General features: G+C 43.5%; 2 protein-coding genes across 4 annotated transcripts in view; one reads left to right on the forward strand and one right to left on the reverse strand.

The window, feature by feature from the left end:
• Nucleotides 1-19,243, reverse strand: part of chn (charlatan) — a 177,795-nt gene that overhangs the window by 16,610 nt on the left and 141,942 nt on the right. For all 3 annotated transcript variants that reach the window (XM_065231459.1, XM_065231457.1, XM_065231458.1), the window contains exons 2-3: nucleotides 5,246-5,749; nucleotides 4,033-5,127 (exon numbers count right to left, since the gene is read on the reverse strand). In XM_065231459.1, the coding sequence (XP_065087531.1) occupies nucleotides 4,033-5,127; nucleotides 5,246-5,687 (1,537 nt within the window). In that variant the 5' untranslated portion in view covers nucleotides 5,688-5,749. The remainder of the gene's footprint in view (nucleotides 1-4,032; nucleotides 5,128-5,245; nucleotides 5,750-19,243) is intronic.
• On the forward strand, nucleotides 2,555-3,523 carry LOC135709317 (uncharacterized). The gene has a single exon (XM_065231626.1). It carries the CDS (start codon nucleotides 2,561-2,563, stop codon nucleotides 3,521-3,523), a length of 963 nt encoding a protein of 320 aa, XP_065087698.1. The 5' UTR covers nucleotides 2,555-2,560.

Raw genomic sequence — 19,243 nt, forward strand, 5'->3', positions numbered from 1 at the left:
TGACAGCGAAAAATAACAGGAGTGACCACGTCAGGTAATCCAACGACTACTATGATTTCAGGTTCATTCGTGACTTGTCTGGGGATGGTATTTGAACTACTTAATGATGATTTGGATACTATTCTGACAGGTTCACTTATGGCGGAACATCTTTTAAAAATTAATCAATCCATCCAGTGTTGGCTAAAATTAAGATCAGAATATCGAAATCAGCTATCTTTCAAGATCAATATCACCTAACATAACAGGCACCAATATCATAAGCCATCATCACCACCAATATCGGCTGTGATTTTCAATTCCCAAAATCAACCAGCATCAATATCAACCAAGATCAAAATCATAGGATTAGAAGATATGTTAATTTTTTTTTTTCTTTGGTTTTTTTTTCCGTCGATCTTGTTTTCCGTGCTGAGCACCAATGCTACCGACGTGCCAGGAAGGCAGCTCCCACACCTGGACCCTACCCATCGACCCATCAACTCATGAACCGGGGACCAACGGCTTTACTTCCCATCCGAAGGAAGGCGTGATCAGAGATGTTATGCCTCAGAACATCCCGGCGGCGCCGACTAGGATTGAACCCAGGCATGCTGGGGTGAGAGGTAATCACGCTTACCACTACACCACCGGCGCCGTTATATATGTTAAATTGTGGAGTCTGGGACATTCCGAAATTCATGTCAGCATTCCGGATGTAATTCAAAATGGTGGATTTCAACACACGATGGCTTCCACAAATCCAAGATGGCGGACCAAAATCCAATCTGGTGGCCTCCGGACAGCGAATATGCATCTAAACCAAGGGGTAGGTCACTCTGCACACCAATCCTAGGTCATTTTTTTTTGTCAGTGTGCCGGTCACAGAGCAAGCTGCGATTATTTGTAAAATACCCATCCCGGTAACCCGGTATTTCTGACACCCTGAATGTTTTGGTTTGAAAACGGAAGCATAAATCGGATTGAGGATGACTCGGGAAGTGGCGGGTGTGCGAAATTTTGGTGTTTTGTGTTCATAGGATCATAAAAGTCCTGTGTTATTATAATGCCCTCAAAGGTAGACCAGAGACCTAGCCTTTCGTGATGTGAAAATCAACTTTAGCGGCCAGACCCGGTGGGGAACATTGTTGGAAACCGACTATAGAGGATGATGAATAGACTTCTGTAGTTTGTTTTGTGTGATTTGCAGCATTATTTGAATTAAGGGTACTAATGGGGTCTAATAAACCGCTTCTTTCTCTTGAGCCCACTCTAGAACCTACATTTCGTATTTAAATCTATAAGTGAACAACTGGTCTGACAATCCAATGCCTACGAGATTTTGCCGAAGGTGTGCCCAAGCAGGGCCGAATCTAATTTCGGCACAATGTGCTGAGTGACTTACCCCTTGATCTAAACCCATGCAATATTGGTGTCTACGGAATGGGCTCTGTGAGTAGAAGCGGAAAATTAACATCCACCGCTATTTTCGAATTCAAGATGGCGAATCCAAATCCAATGTAATGCCTCTAAATCCAAAATCAGGAACGGCCGAAAATCACTGCTGATCTTGAGGTCAGCAAAATCAGAAAGCAGAAAATCAAGGCTGTTTTTAACCTGATTTTGAGGTAAAAAAATCACCAAAGGGAAAATCAATACCTTGGATTACAGTCAAAGTAAGAAACGGACATCCGCCGCCATTTTGGTTCCAATATGGCGGCCTCCGGACAACGTATATGCATGTAAACCAATGTATAGTATAGTCGGCTGCGGATGATGGCGTTCCCAATTTTGACTAGTGTGTTCGGGTTGGCACTACTGCTGCGCTTCCCGAGCATCTGGCTTATTTTTACCTTTGCGGCTGCTTTGTCTCGGATGTCCTCGATGTGTTTTCTGTGTGTAAGAGTCCTGTCGACTGTGTACCTCAAGTAACGATGAATTTTGTTCAGCTCCACGTTCTCTCGTCCTATACTGATCCTTACTACGCTGGTGTCTTTTCTCGTGAAAGCAACTGCGGCGCTTTTGGAAACGTTGGTTTTAGATTCCAGCCTAACGAGCTCGGCTTGGAGCTAGGACAAATAGTTGTTGGCTTTTGCTGCGGCACCACCGGTTACCACCGCCGCAAAGTCATCCCCAAACTGGACGAGTTCACATCCTTCGTGTTCGATCTGGTGTTGAAGTTTAAGAGGATGGTTGACAGTGGGCATCCTTGGAGGAGGCCTTCGCTAACCTCTCTGTGAGCGTCTCCTTCATTTGTTTTGAGGACAAGATGACGGTCGCTGAGGAGATGATCTTGCTTGGGATGCTTAAGGTTTGTAGGGTGTTGAGCAGTGTTTGGAGGTTCACGCAGTCGAAAGCCTGCGAGAGATCGAGGAATATGACGAAGAAGGACAACTTTGCCAGCTGGGCGTCCTTCACCGTGTTAACGCAGATCTGTGCCGAACGGTGTTTTCGAAACTTCTACAAGAAGATCATTGAAACTTCTATTGAAGTTCTATGATCTTATTTCGAGCAGCTTTAAACCCTACAACATCAATTCTGATCATCCCACTAACCTCCCTTTCCAATCCCCAATTCCAGCATGGCCGACAACGAACGTCAACTGTCCCAATTTCTGTACCATGTGACGCAGGAAATTGTTACCTCCGGTGACTTTTCGGATTGCAACATAAACCGAATCTGCGGCAAATACTACGAAAACTCCAGCTACCCCGATCGGGATCGCCTTCGCCAGTTGGTTTCGGAGCTGAAACGTAAACTGCAAATCTACCAGTTCAACGCCCGCAGCTCAAACCATGGTCAATCGATAAACACGGATAAATTTCATCGTTGCAGTTGCCAGCATTCCCGGGACCACTACAATCCTTACCCGCCGGAGGAGAAGACAACGGCCGACAAGTGCGTTGCAACGATGACGGACTCCAATCGTGACTTCTTCCCAGCCAGGTTGCTCGTGAGCGATTCTACGCAATACTCGCAACCACATTCCGTCCAGACCTTTTCGACGGTGACCGAGTGCAGCAATTCCACTTGTACCGTTTGTGGCAGCTGTCGAAACTTGCAGGAACCACAATCGACAAAGCACTCCCCGCGATCATCATCAGAGGACTCGAATACGCTGATCGAACAGCTTCTTCTCAAACATGCCGCACTGGACGGGGATACTTCCAGTGAAATCCTGATGCGCCTGGCCGCTGGCGATCGTGTACTGTGCGAAAGTTGTCACGGAAAGTGCCCACTGCATCGGTGTGGACAACTTCGGGGCGATGCCGATCCAGGATCACCGCCGCCTATCTGTCCCGGCAGGTGCGATTGCGGCCCGACGTGCGGTCTGACGGGTTATCCCGAGAGGAAGAAGAATTGCGAGTGTCCTCTGCAGCAGTGTAGGCATTTAGGGGAGGGTTCGGGCGGTGCTGGTGGTGGCAGTAAAAATGCACCCATTCTGAGACAGGAACCGCCGGAAAGCCAAACTCCACCCGTTACTTGCTGCGGAACGAGCAAGACGAAGAGATCGCGAAGGCCAGCAAATGACAAACTGTGGTGAGTCTGTAAAATCGCATAGCTAATATAGTTGCAAATACTTCAACTGAGTAAGTTCGGCTTTGAATTTACCAATGATTCTTGGGATAAATTGAATCTTTAGCTTTATTAGACTTAGTAGGCAGTCATTTGGATTTTTATAATTTTTATAACAAAATATATGAGGTTAGTTCCTTGGGAATGTTGAGAAGGCAAAAATTAAAAACTCATCCTGTCAAGACTGCCAAGTGAATTCTGAAGAGCTCAAATGGAATCTAAACATAATTGATAGTTCCAACGAAATTCTAATGAAATTTTCTATTCTGAGTTATAGTTTCAAGAGGGGTCGGGAGGAAGATTCCTTCAAGGAACAATTTCAAAGAACTTCTGGGAGCATTCCAATGTAATTTTGGCTCCTTTCCATTTCGAACCCTATCTGTTACATTCAAGCCTATTTCCACATTTATTTTTAACCCTTGAAAACGCCATGAATTTACCGCCTTTCAAAACAAAGGAAAAGAAAACAGCACTTACCGGACCACGGGCAGTAGCAACAGGTGAATCGTTTCTCGCCTTTGATCTTCTTCACGAACGACTTGTCGTCGTCGTTGGCTCCTTCACCGGCACCGATGTCGTGGTGCTGTTGGGTATTGTTGACTATGGCGGTTGCCGCCGCAACAGCCGTGGCTGTCTGCTGTGAGAGGGCACTTCCTTTCTCCTGCTTGATGGCAACTATCGGTGGGGCCAGAACGATTTGTGTTGGTGGATGCGGTGGCTGCTGCTGTTGTTGCTGTTGTTGTTGTTGTTGTTGTTGTTGTTGTTGTTGTTGTTGTTGTTGTTGTTGTTGTTGTTGTTGTTGCTGGTGGTGTTGAACGTGGTGGACAATGCCGTTGATGGTGGCGATGTCGTGGCTACTCCCACCCACGTTGACCGTATGTTCAATCGTAGTGGCGACGTGATGAGTGGGAATGGTAATTTGCGTTGGGAACGTTGCCGTCGGAATGTTCAGGGTACTGGCCTGGATGGTGGTTGTTGGTTGGGAAACTATCGGTTGAGTTGCTAGGACGGAAACTGAGACGTTGGAACTGCTGTTAGCGGGCGTAGAGGCGGCAGTATTGTTGTTGTAGTAGTTGTTCTTGGAGCTGACCGACTTTCGCGTCTTTGCGATTTCATATTCCATGTCGCGGTGCATCCGGAGGAAGTGCTTCTTCACGTGGTCCGCCCGATTGAACTGCTTCAAGCAGGCATAGCAATGGAATGGTTTTTCCTCTTTGTGGATGTTTTCATGACGGGTGAACAGATCTCTACGATCTGTGGTGTACGGGCAGGAGGAACAACTGTAACGCTTTCCGGTGGCGGCTCCGATGGCAGCGGAACTGTAGTTTCCTTTCTTGTCGGAACCGGTCTGTGGAATGTTCAGAGTACTGCCGGTGTTCATAGAGCCACCCGTAGGGGAACCGTCCTGGGGTTCGATTTTGGGTTTTTTGAACGACTTTTGTGAGTAGGACGAGGACTGCTTTCCGCCGGAGGACCATGCTTGCTCGTTGCCGGCCGGCAGCTGCTGGTCCTGAGGTTGAGATTGCTGAGTCTGCGTTTGCCAGCGATCGTCGGCGGTGGCAATGGAGATGTCTGTTGAGAATAGAGAGACGGATGGGAGGGGTTAGATTGTGTTTCGGTTGACTAATCAGAAGTGTCAAGTTATGGCCGATACGTCAATGCGCGTATTGGTTACCTATTTCAAACTCACTTGTGCTTGGTTTCAGCGTCGTGCCGACGGGAAAGTTGACCGGGTTCAGTATGGCACCCGGTGGAGGAAATCCGTTCTGCATAAGTGCCGCAAGCCCGAAGGCCGTCGTGAGATGTTCTTCCGATTTGAAATTTCCAGCCGATTGTTGCTGCTGTTGTTGATTCCCACCACCTTGCTGCTGTTGTTGAACATTGACTGTGGTGGTTTCGTAATCGATTTGGGTAATGCTACGATCCGACACCAGTGTGGTGAAGGACCGTTCGCCGCCTTCGGGTGCCGCGGGGGCACCTGATGCCAGTTGGGCCACCTGGGCTACCTGGGTATTGTGCGGGTAGAGGCCATGGGCGGATTCGTCTCCGTACAGCTTACGGGTGATTTCCTTGAACATGTCCTCGTACGCCTCAACCCCGGTGGGCTGAGACGTTGGGATTAGCGCGGTCATCGTGGACCACCCTAAGGGTAGTTGTAGTAGCTTTCGTTGCCACTAGCTGTTGTGGTGATTATCTGGAAAGACAAAGCGAGAGACGGATAATTAGTAAAGTATTATCCAAGCTAAATTGGTATGCAGGCGTAACAAGAGGCTTCGTTCTCGGAAGCCTGACGTGCTGGTTCCATCCATAACTTTTGATAATACCGCCCTTCAGGTGCTTCCTTACCTTCTCGGAACCGAGACTCATGCCAACACACAGAATCCACGTGGTATTCCAGTGAATCAGAAAACATCACACCACCGACCGTAACCCATCATTATCATCATCATCATCATCATCATGAGCCAACACAAAAATTGTTGAAACTTGTTGAAGGCCACCCACTGAGGCTTGCAAACCACCACTAGCACCAAACCACACAGCCGGAGGTTGGTGACGTAAAAATATTATCCTTTGCCACCCACCCCTCGGTAAGTGAAACATGAGGAGCATCATCATGGGGCAGGCAGGCAAGCAGGCAGGAAGCGCCGACTAACTTTTCCCGACCGGGTCCCTTCAATGAGCTGGGCTGAGTGGAAATGAGAGGGCCACCCACATTTAAGCCTGCTGCCAGCCTCTCCTCAGCAAAGCCCAACCCGAGGCTGTTGAATGAAATGCGATTAGAGAGCGAGGTCGGAGGATGATGGGGGGAGTGTGACGAAAAGGGCCATCCGGTGCCGGTCCTCGCTTCTTTCTATAGAGAGGTGGTAGCGAGCCGTTGCGAGTGGTGGAGTCGTGAGTGAAGCTCCTCGCTTGTGAAATGCGGGTCGTTGATTTTCCTGGGGTGAATCTTCAACCTGTTGATGGGAATTTGTGTTTGTGTTCTTTGTTTTTTTAGCTGGCTTAGAGGAGGTGACGTTTGGTGTATGTTATTATCAGCTGGTGGTACTTGGAGGTTGAACATGGGACGTTGAGTGGATATATCTAGAGCTCCCCATAGCCGTAAGTGTAAAGAGACGGATTGAAGCCCACCGGTGGTTGCGATTTACGATCCGGTTGAGAAACATGTTGGGTTGTAAAGTTGTTCGACTGCTTTCTTAAGTATCTATAATGAATCATTGTGTCTACTACACTATGACCAATGGACCTTTGGCGTAATTCATATCTCGGGGAGATTCGAAGTGATAATGATATCACTCTCTAAACGTTAACTATTCGCTTAACTGACGTTCTTTCCACGAGCACCTGCATCATAACTCTAAGACTAGAAGGTCCCGAAGAAACGTGCTCAACTTTTTTGACTCAGCGCTGGTACTCTCTTCGGTCCCAAGCTAATCGATTCACCCCTCGAAACATAGGAAAATCCTCATTTTATCTGTCAATCTTTCATAGCGAATCAAAACAAACATAGTGTAGTACTAGAATTTCGACTAGAATGGGATACGTTAATCGATTTTCTTGGGACCAATAGGCTAGTCAAGTAGTCAGCCAATTTAAAATCGTTAGTTTCCACCGGTTGGCTGCATGCGTGAATCCACAAAATTCGATTTCACTGGATCCTGTTTACAGTTCCAAGCGAAGTGAAATTTTTGTCAATTACATTGTTCACGCTGATGAAAAATCGAGTATTGATATGAGATTTTCCCTTCGCTTCGATCTCTATACAGGCCTTAAGTGTAGATGGTTGATAATACGAGGAACGAACTAGAGGTCTTTTGGGATGATGATGGCACAATTAGCGTGGACACACGTATTCTTCTGGTACCGGGTTGTTCGTTTTTTGTCGTGATTGGGGAATTCTGAGATCTATAGGCGCTTTCTCCACGGATACGGTGAGCGAGTTTGATGTTCTTCGGCATGATGATGACATAGAGGTAACTCTAAGACAAGTAGGTCCCAAAGAAACGTGCTCAACTTTTTGGCTCACCTCTGGTACTATCTTCGGTCCCAAGCTTGTCGAATCACCCCTCGAAACATAGGAAAAACCAATAACCCCTCATTTCATCTGTCAAACTTACATAGCGAATCAAAACAAACATTGCGTAGTACTAGAATTTCGACTAGAATAGGGTACGTTAATCGTTTGCTTGGGACCAATAGGCTACTAAAGTGGTGAGCCAATTTAAAATCGTTAGTTTCGTATTGATTGTTGATGATGACGAGCTTGGTGAAGATGGCTGGATCAAGTCCCCGTCCAATGGAATATTGCATGACATATTTCACATTCAAGCTTTGGAGAAATATGCATTTGAAAATACTCCCTCTTTTTCGTTACATGCCTCATTTTCGATTTGTTAATATGACCCACAGTATAGTAAATAACGACGTAGTCCTACGTAAAATAAATGTAGAAGGGTCTGTCCCTAGGGGCGCGAATGGAAGCTTGACGTAGGACCGTAGTGGGCGAAATAAATGTGAAGAGCATTTAGTTCTTTTAATTGATCAATTATCTATTATTTCAACTCTTTCCGTTTTTGAATTGTAGGCGTACCAAATTTATAGTAATCTTTTTCAAAGAGAAAGTTGATTAAGAGAATCAATCAAAATCACTTGCACCCCTGCTTCCAAGTTTGGTTATAAGATTACAACTCTGGAGAACATTTTGTGTGGTCGTTGGGTGCTTGTGGTTCTGAATATGGACAAACAAGCACAGATAAATTCTATTCCAACTCTTTACTGATGTAAGCTTGATGGCCCTGAAAAGAGCCGTTTTAATGAAGAGGACATCCATGGCCATTTACACTAGGCGGCGTGTTTAGTTTAGGTGACAGCATCACGGACCTCATTTTCCAGGAACACCTTCAGCACACCTCGTAAATTAGACCGGAGATACGTTTGACACCACCACGGCGAGCCAGACGACCGATGGCGGTTATCTCGAAGAACTTTGCGATGACGCTTGGCGCCTCCTTTACCAGACCTTTTCCTCCTTTTCCACGACCAGTCAATTGTTGCTTGTTAGGTGTGAAGGAGTGGACTAGCCACCATCTTCCTACTGCTGCTATTGCTGTTCACCACGCCGTCCGAAGCGAAAATGAGCTAATGCCATACAGCAGCGCTCTTTTATTTTTTCAGGTTAAAGCAGAATGATGTGCAACCAAGTGGTATAAAAGCTACAAAGACTCCTCCCATTATGAGTAGTTTGCTATCAAGTAGTGACACTGGCTCTTTTCTTTTTGCGTACACGGCGAATGAGAACGACCCAAATTTGAGTTTAGTTCACTCATAATCGCCAAAAGTGCAGGAACTCAGCGACGAGTAAATTTTTCTCATGGTTTCCTGTGGAAAACCTAAAAAATCTGTGAGAAAATTAGGGAATTGACGAAAATTTTATTCAGTCTCGGAGTAGTACCAATAGACTGAGTGAACACAATCTTTATTTTTCTCAAATTCGGGAATTTTTCCCTGGAAAATCCTGGGAAAACATGAGGCAAATTTACTCATCGCTGAGTTCCTGCACTTTATTTCTTATCTTAGAGATAACTAAACTCAAATTTGGGTCGATCTCATTCGCCGTGATATCGCCTTGAAAGATATCGGCGTCGGTGGTTAGCGTGATTACCTCTCACCCCAGCAGGCCTGGGTCCAATCTCAGTCGGCGCCACCGGCATGTTCTAAGGCATAACATCTCTGATCACGCCTTCCTTCGGGAAGTAAAGCCGTTGGTCCCCGGTTGAGTTGATGGGTCGATTGGTAGGGTCCAGGTCTATAGCAGTGGAGCTCAGTACGGAAAATAAATCTCGCGTCACTTTTCAATAGGTCCTATCTACATTGATCGATTCTCTTCATCGACACTCTCTTTCGTAAATAACTCGGTTTCACAAATGTTTCCTGCCGTCTTCGTCGAATGAGATGCTAGATTGTTGCTTCTTCCATCGAAAATATCCGGCCGTGGCGATTCAAAGTTGATCAAGGTTGATCAAAATAATGTGTACCCAGTACCCAGTTTGATTACATGAGCATTTTGTGTGGTCGTTGGTTCTGAATATGGACAAACAGGCAGATGAATTCTATTCCTACTCTTTACTGTAATAAGCTTGGTGGCTCTGAAAAGAGCCGTTTTGTTGCCAAAGTTGGTGATGATTTAACCTCCGAAACTAAACAGAGTGCGTCTCGGTCACTTCAAAATGTAGATGACATCCATGGCCGCTTACGCTTGGCGTGTTTAGTGTACGTGACAGCATCACGGATCTCATTTTTCAGGAACACCTTCAGCACACCTCGTAAATCAGACTGGAGATACGTCAGACACCGCCACGGCGCGTTAGATGACGGATGGTAGTTATGTCGAAGAATTTGCGTTAGGTTCTGAATATGGCGATGAGTGTGCAAAATATTACGCAATTCCATCCTCCCTATTCGCACGCGCCCGAGGATCGGAGGCGAATGCCACTTCGACTTGTTTTGTCTACTTACTACTCTCTGACGACTGTGCTGGGGAAGCAGCATATGCATGTAGGTAATTGGTGGATTTGTTAGTTAATTCGACGCTTTTGGACAATGCTGGACATTTACCAGTTTTTCAATAGTTTCTTGTTGAAAATCAACATTCGGCATTGTTTTCGATGCGTAGCCATATTTCTGATCGATTCGTGATAAAATTATTAAAATTGGACTAGGGGCAGCTGAGTTATTAACGTTCAAAATCTTTCTTAATTTGTTACATGTTCCATTTTCGGTTTTCACATTGTGTACCCCCATATAGAAATCAAAGACGTAGTCCTACGTCAAAAAAGTAGAAAACCTGCCATGAGGCGGCAGTCTCATACCGGAATATTTCAGCAGAGTTAACTATCCTTCCTTCGGGAAGGTGACGCTTAACCCGTTGGCTTAATCAAGCAGACAAAAATTACCGTTACAAACAAAAACACAACCAATAATTAACCTGACCATATGTTAGGTTTACTGATTATTCCCGGTTCTAATATCACATTCCGGGTTTTTCCCGGTTACATTTCAAGTTCCCGGTTATTTTCCGGTATTCCTGGTTCGTTGGCCACACTGCACACTGCAACAAGAATGATCAACCTTGAAATAAATTTACGCTAAAAAAGTTAAAAATAATTACAAGAAAAGTGACTGTTGCGGATTGATTGAAAAAGATAAAAAAGATCGACTCAAATTTGAGTTCAGACTGAGTAGACTGAGTGAAATTTTCGTCAACTTTCCTCATTTTCCACACTTAATTCGAATTTGGGTTCATCTCATTGGCCGTGCATTAGCAATGGGCGATCTTGGATCGAAACACAAAAGATCCATTCTTTTGGTTCGATTAACCGATTTTTTGAATCGATCTCAAACACGACAAAAATCGACTGGATCGATCGTTTTCATTCGATTTTCGTTTCTATCCAAAACAAAATTGCAGTGCATTTGCATTTGCAATTTAATATTGATTTTTGTCTTCACCTTTGCACATCACTTGCCTTGAACATGGATTCTGCAAACAACCAGTGTGACAGTTCAGTAGGCAAGAACGAGAAAGAGAAAGTTTGGGGCTCCAGAGACGATTATAGGCCTTTTTGACGTTTAATTGTCTTCCTCAATCTAGTACATCCACATCTGTATAAACTAAAGAGGTTCAATTTATAAAGAGACGACATATCAAAATTGGAACAATCGATTATCTGTCAAAGTCATAGGAAAAGTTATTCCAATCGAGCAGAAGACCTGTCAAATGGATAAGATGTCGCCACTTTAGTTCAAACATTCACTGCTTATGACATATTCCAGGATCATCTGTCCTCTGCTATGTCAGAACTGAATCGCCATGGGGGCATATCGACAGAATTACAAAATGTCTTGCATCAGCCTGTTTTCCCACGTCCTGTCGATCCTTTTCAAGCATGGAAGAAAATCCGTAGTGAACATCCCCATGTGGGGTATACATTGCTCGAGACTATTTCTGAAGAATTGTAACAAGTGTTCCATGGAGAGTAGGCTGTGCGTGTGTTCGAACCTGACGTTTGTTTTTTTTCCGTGGAGTTCCTCATTCTAGGTCCCTATTATTTGCCGCTGAAAAGCTGTTCCGAAGCCAAGTAGAACCTCCACGAGGCATCCCATCATTAGTTCCATCATTCGTTGAGTCACAGCGTTGAACCTGACTATTGGCCACGAAAAGGCTTGACAATGCACATCAAACATCGACTACATACATCTAAAATCGAAAGAAGACATTCCATGCAACTACCATAAACCGGACTAGTTCATGTTGATCTTCGTCAGGCTTCGTCTACAAATTGGACTTCTACATCAATACATGTCAGGCAGCCTTCAGGTTCAATTAGCTAAACTTGGTGAGTTCGTTCCATTTGTAAATTTTTATCTTTTCAAACCAGTAACGTTGGGAGATCACCTTTTTGTGGTGCGTTACTGGTATAAGATCTACCACCGAACCCTAGTCTTGACATCTTCAAACTAGGAAATCAGGATTTTCCAGTAATTAAAGGATCACATTTTAGTCCTTGTTACTTTTAATGACTTGATAATAGTGACAAGACTCGAGTAGTGACCACCGCGCCGTTATGCATTTCTATTTTGTATATTTCAAATCAAAAATATTGTTTATGTTCATAGATTTAACATAATCCTTTTCCCTTTGTCCTTCTCCTTTTCCTTTCCCTATCCGCTTTTCAGAAAGCGAGTAATGGCGCTATAGCCATAAGCCATAAAAGGCTAGGACAAGAGTTAGTGCTCATGCCCCAACCGCCAGAAGAAAATGGAGCATCACTTTCTAGTTTTGATGCTTCCAACAACCAACCAATCATATAATTACCAAAATCGGAACGTATTGGATTCAGAAGCATCGTATTTAAATGTTCGATTTAAACATACCCGATGTTTTCTGAATCATCTTACCCCTTAAATGCTGCACAGTAGGCCTGGCCGTTTTGATATGTGTAACGCATCTTCGATAGACAAGAAAAATGATGTATATTATTTTCCAGGATGCTTTCATGAACTGGCTGTGTTGGTGTTAAATTAGATTAGATTAGATTAGAATTGTAACAAGTGTTCCGTAGAGGCTATTCTCTAAAACTGGTGAAACCACACAGAATCGATATCGGCTCAATGCAAAACGCATGGCTCAATTAGCTTTCTTGGAATCCCTCTCGGTTGAGTTGTGGGATATCTGAATTAAGTACTTTCCGTACTTACCTGCTTTTACACTCCGACCATCTAATCGTTTTGTTTCATATGTTAATATTTCGTTTTTTAAATCGTTCATTTAATATCAATAAAACGAATATTATAACCTGTTTAATCACTAATCAGGTATCCTGAGCAAAAACTTCCACATGTCAAATGAAATCAAAATAGTCATTTACTACACTGAACCAATATGACATATTCCTGTTATGTGGAAGTCTTTTAAATTTGCGCTATAAGATAATCCAATGAAAATGATATGATTGAAAATATGTCAGGTAAATTCTATATGAATATCTGATACATTTACAATGCTGATAATTTGGTAACTTTTATATGATCGTCATATGATAAATGAAAATCGGTCAAATTATAATAATTAATTGAAATGAATTTGAAACCCATAAGCATAAGCTTTACTTTTCACCACAATATAATGCATGTGTCATAAATCAATCGAAGTAAAGTTTATGTGAAAATCACATGAAATTTACTTCTTCTTTTGACACATATATTTAATCGATTTCTAAAAATAAATCGAAAAATAAACATCAGGCAGTGGGAGCTTTCACAGTTGTGTCTTTTTTATTGTAGCTGATTTGGGATTCGATCAAGAACTGTTGAGGTGTGATGCTTTCGGTGTCTGCACTCGATTCCACTGGGCCAGGGCTGACTTCAAGATTGAGCTCGTTCAATTAGCATGAAGTAAGAACAGCTCTCCCGACATGGAATGTAGTGCAACGTTATGCTCGTTTTGCTAGAGTGAAGAAAAATAGCACTGACAAATTTATGCTCCGTTTCGGTGGTGTCGTGTATTCAAATCTTGCTTAATGCTCCTGTGTGCAATAAAACAACGGCTGCATTATTTGAGTTCATGGAACTCGTTCATGAAGTTCGAGTACTAGTGCTGGAATCTGAATCAGCCATGTAGAAGGCTTACAATTAGAATCTTAGCAAATAAATATTGCAGTAGAATCATTTTTTTTTCGATCTCAATACATTCTTTTCCCCTTATCTTATGGAACAATAACAAACAAGGATTATTTCATGCAGTATCATTGTTGTTAGCAATATTTAGTTCGACTAATCATTTTAATTCAATAATTTATGAAGAACAATCATGTAAGATGTATTTTATTGGGAGCAATATTCATCCCAGAAAACCATGCCAAAACAAATGCTTGCTGTTGGATTTCTTAAAAGGCATTTCTATATGACTATTTAATGATTGGGATATATCTGTTTACAATCTTTAAACGTCAAAAATCAAAGCAAGCTATTACAATGAGATATACATGTTTTCCTATACTGCAAAGTTAAATGACTGTCCAATAGTTTCTACATGTCTGTTTACACGCGACATATCAACAAACGTCAAAAATCGTTAAAAGCAACTCCAATAAAATAAACAAAATTATCTTATAAGAAATATCTTTTAGTGAGAAATATTCATCATAAAACCAGGTATATTTTACTGAATTTTCTCATAGTGCAAACTTATATGATTTTCCATTAGTTTCTAGATGTCTGTTCCCACCCATTACATATCACCAGTTTTTCACCATGAAATATTTCAGACAATATTCATATACATCTTATCTATCGCTAACCACGCTCAAAGCAAAGTATTATCAAGTACTAAGTATGTGAAATTACGATAGAAATCATTCCATATCGCAGTCATAGTTTTTAAGTGATAATCCAATGGAATCTATCAATCATCACATAGAATGAATAAATCTGCTGACATTGCTATGTTATAAGATGGATCCAATAAACGGTACATGTCGATTTGTTTCAGTGTATATTCTCATCATGTATGTTTGTTACACTCACAACTTTTACTGCATACGTACTACACAATTTATTTCTAAATGATATCAATCATCACACAAAATGACTATTATAAGTGAAACGTCAAAACAGGATAGCTTATGTAACGTTATATTAACTTTAGACTGAAGTTGGCGGTAATCTGCACCAACTTTCCTATAATCCGTTATATTTGAAACATTTTTGTGCCATTTTGAAAAATGAATCGATTCAAAAGATCGCTTCAAAATTATCGATTAAAAATGATTGATTAAATATGTGAATTGATTATTTTCAAAAAAATTAATCGATTCACTAAGATCGATTCTTGCTTCAAGATCGCCCAATGCTACCGTACATGCTACCATCCTATAATTTAAAAAAATCCTAGACCGGACCGGGAATCGAACCCAGCCGCCTCCAGCATGGTATTACTTTATAGCTGCTCCATTACCGACTGAGCTAAGGGAGGCCCGAGTCATATACACTAATATTTCACCCTTGCTCCAGTTCATAATAGTAGTGGCCAGTCAGGCAAACTATGTTGTCCACCCACATCAAATTTAAAAAAAAATATCTATACGTGCAGCTGAATCGCATTTCAAGGCGCGCAATCATCAAACATTCAACACGAGCAATGACGACGGTGGTGAAATCTCACTATGACGACGACGACGATGGCGATGATAGGCCGATCAATGATGATGGTGGAGCCAATTTCACACGCCAAGCCAAGTCAAGCCAAGTGCACGTAGGCGGCAGGCAAAGTGGGGTACCAACGCCCACTCGCTCCGAGTCTGATTGAAAAAGCCACCCACCACCCAAGCAGGCAACATACCGAGCGCGTGTGCACCACTCTCTCCCTCGCTCTCTCGGGCTCTCTCCAGTTGTTGGCCTATGTCTAGTTGATGAATGCCGACCGCCGTCTAGGCTTTTTGCTATCGATGTCGATGTGTGTTGGTGAGCGTGATGCGCTTGCCGCCGAGGGGACGCCGCGAGTGTGCTGTGTTGTTGTTATGCTTAGGACGGGTGGTGGCGGGCATATTAACTGTGAACTTGAAATTTTTTCGAACGAGTTTTGGCCGCTGCCGGTTCGGTAGTAGTTAGCAGAGAGCATCGGCGAGGGGTGGTGGGTAGAAGGCCAGCCTGGCAACCGCCGCGGCGACCCGAGCGACCGGCTTTGAATGTTGCGCTTTTTTTTCGCTCTCCCTGTGCGCCCACCCACTGAGAAATTATTGGCGGCGCTCTGATGGGACGTGTTTTCTACGCAAAACATGGGACAAACCCCAAGTTAGAATTATTGTTCGACTGCCAAAGGTTGAATGGCGGGTGTTGGTTGGCACGATGGTGGAAGCTGCTGTTTAGGTTTTGTATATTTACATTTTTTGCGCTGTTGTCGTTCCACTTTCGAGCACGAACGCGTGTCACACGCGTTCTGATGGGTGGTTTCGGTGATGATGATGATGATGACGATAGAAATATGTTTCGAAATCGGAATCATCTGTTGATGTGCTTCAGTTTTAAGGTAGACGAAAATTAGTTTTTATTTATTATTGGTTCTGATGAATGAGATTGTGCTACTTATGTCGTTTTCGTTTTTGCGGTGTAGTGTAGCAAAAACGAAAACGAAATTAGTTGAACGAAAATAGGTAAAATTGATTACAATTACAGTGTTCTAGATGCACTTCCACATTTATTAATTGAGAGCTTTCGATGCTTGTACCGTTTTTGAATTAGTATAATTGTGTGGTAAGTACAATCATACTCAATACCCAAGAAAGTCGAATACACGAAAAATTCCTAGACCGGACCGGGAATCGAACCGAGTCACCTCCAGCATAGTTTTGCTTTGTAACTGCGCCTTTACCGACTGAGCTAAGAGAGACCCCAAGGTGACTTATTGCAGGATTCGTATATTTTCCTTACAAAACTGTTATAAAATCTTACATTTTCCATTTGGGTGTAGAAGATCGCAGCACAAATTTCCGATAAAATATTAAATTTAAGAATAAGATCAGATTTCGTCGCGTATTTTTTTTTATTAATAAATACACGTCTGCTTCAAAGAATCGGTGATACATTCCACTTGACAAGCAAATTTGCCCAACCGTTCCCTTCTATTCACTCGCCAATCACTCACAAATCTCTTTCCCTCCACCAACGCGAATCCACCCACTCACGACTCTACACGTCATTGCGACTGGTGATTGCGAAAATCCACCTCACTTGATGCTGGCCGTTCATTGAATTATGCGCTCTTATTTTGATCCTCTTCTTGGCACTTGACGACAATAACGATGCCGTGTTTTCTTCTATGTGATTCATCAGGTCCTGGTATACGAAATTTTAAACGATTACTGCTCTCCATACGCACTCACTTGGCCCTCGCCATGTACGAGGTAGATGAGAGCGAGAGCCGTGTCGTTTGTGCAATACTGGTAGTGGTGGCGGCGGCGGTGGCCGGAGGGTGGGGTTGTATGCATTACCATTTTGATTTTTTGTTGTTTCCATTGAGACAAAGAAAAATCAATAAAAACCGCAATTTTGTTTTCGGAAAATTTGTAACAACTACAGCTTACATTTGTCACATTTTTAATGGACCTCCTAAACCATCGCGGAGGAGTTGAACGATGCCATCTGGATCAAAAGATTTCCGTTGAATGATAATCGTACGAATGTTGTACTCTTCTAATCACTGAATTCGCATTGTCCAATTCACTGTCACATAATTAACTACTCAAAATATAGGTATCGGACAAAAAAGGCGCGCACGAGGAGCCACCCGGGAGCTTCCATATTCGGCACGACTCACCGTTCCCCGTTCCAGGGCACAATTGCCGGGCAGGTCGGTTGCACTTACCCTCGGAGCTCACCAGCCAACCGACCAACCATCCGCCCGGCGCATACGCTCTCTGTTGAACGACGACGATGACGATGGGTTGGGCAGGAGAAAATTTATCGACTCACTGCTGCAACACCGAACCGTCTGCCGTTCCGTTCCGAGGACCAAGGCAGGTTGTCGTCGTCGTCGTCGTATGTGGAGAGAATGTGACAATAAGCGAAAGAGAGGGGAAGAATGAGCAATCCGACGACGGATCGTCTGACAACGGACAAACGACGCAGGAGCGGAAGGAGTCCAATTGCTACAAAACGGTCGGCGATTACCAGGATTATGATGGTGTTTCGGGTGGGGGAGAGGGTGGATGCTTATTACGGCAATATTGCGATGATTTGGTGGTTGAAAGGGTAAATGTTATGAATTTGATTTGTTACAAGACGAGACGCGACAAAATGGACCGAAGAATTCATTCGAATGTGGCATATGGTAAAATGTCAATAACCAACTAGTTTTTCAAATGCAAAGAATTCCAGGGTTGTTATAGTAAGCCCTATTTTGAATCCGCGCCACAACATTTGGTTATGATGACACGACCGTAGATTTGACGTAGGATAACGTGCTCGGTATCAATATTTGGCGACCGTGTTAGGGAAACCACTTTTTCCCATCACGGAAACGCCTCGTTTTCTGATGGCAAAATTACGCATTTCGAGCATTAAACGCACGGAATTTTGCACGCTTTCATGTCCTTCACGGTGTTGAACTGACGTCCATTTGCGTAAACCTTTGATGCCTTTATTTGCCAAAGGTTCCCGATAGGGTTACAATCCGGGTTACAAACTGGCCATTCATTTTGCTTTTGATTGGCGTGATACAAGGAATGAGGCATTATCCTGCTGAAAAACAGCCGTATCGTTCAGATAATCCTCTAAATACGGAATCAAAACTTCCAGCTATCCAGCAGATAGGTAGCTTAGCATCGTACGAAAATGTACCCCATACCATTACCGTTCCTCCTCCAAAATATTTGTTCGATCGGGTGGTCTCTTTATCCCTTACATCGTTCCAATAATCAATTCCAAGGACCATCCAAGTTGAACTGAACATCAGTAAAAACTCCGAGCTACATTTTTATGGGGTTGTACGCAATGGTGACGTCTAATACAATAAATCTCATTTGTTAACTGCAGCAGGACCTTGTGTTTTGTGTAGAAATAGGAATTTGAGCGCGGTTCTCTCTGTTTATACTCTTTAGTATGACGCACTTGACATAGGCCCACAGCAACTCACGAAGAGCTACTGATTCTGTTTCTTCCTCTTTCTATGGATGCTCATGTGGGCTGCAGCTCGCTGCTTGCAGGCAGCCTTTCATTGTGTACTGGAGAACACCACCACTCACCACGCGGTGATTGAAAACACAGTTTGGTGAGACCGGTTGGAATTCAACTTTCAAATATGTGTTAGGAAAATCGCTTTTCACAGGCTTACTTACCTTACCAATCAGGCTAAGGTCTTGTTGTCCTCTGCTGTCCGAAGAAGTCGTCTCCACTCTACTCGATCCATGGCCACAGTTCGCCAGCCTCGTAGTCTGCGAAGGGTCCGCAGGTCACCTTCTACTTGGTCGATCCACCTTGCCCGCTGCGCGCCTCTTCTTCTTGTTCCTGTTGGGTCGCTTTCTAGAATCATTTTCACTGGGTCGTCGTGCGGCATTCTTACGACGTGCCCAGCCCACCGTAGTCGCCCAATTTTTGCAATGTGGACGATGGATGGTTCTCCCAGCAGCTGGTG

The sequence above is a fragment of the Ochlerotatus camptorhynchus genome, unplaced genomic scaffold (genome assembly GCF_037179485.1).
Source record: "Ochlerotatus camptorhynchus isolate MF236.1 unplaced genomic scaffold, CSIRO-AGI_Acam_v1.1 ptg000357l, whole genome shotgun sequence".
NCBI lineage: Eukaryota > Metazoa > Arthropoda > Insecta > Diptera > Culicidae > Ochlerotatus > Ochlerotatus camptorhynchus.

Bases quoted from the DNA above. Each gene is read 5' to 3' on its own strand.
- LOC135709317 (XM_065231626.1), top strand. From the start codon at position 2,561: ATGGCCGACAACGAACGTCAACTGTCCCAATTTCTGTACCATGTGACG.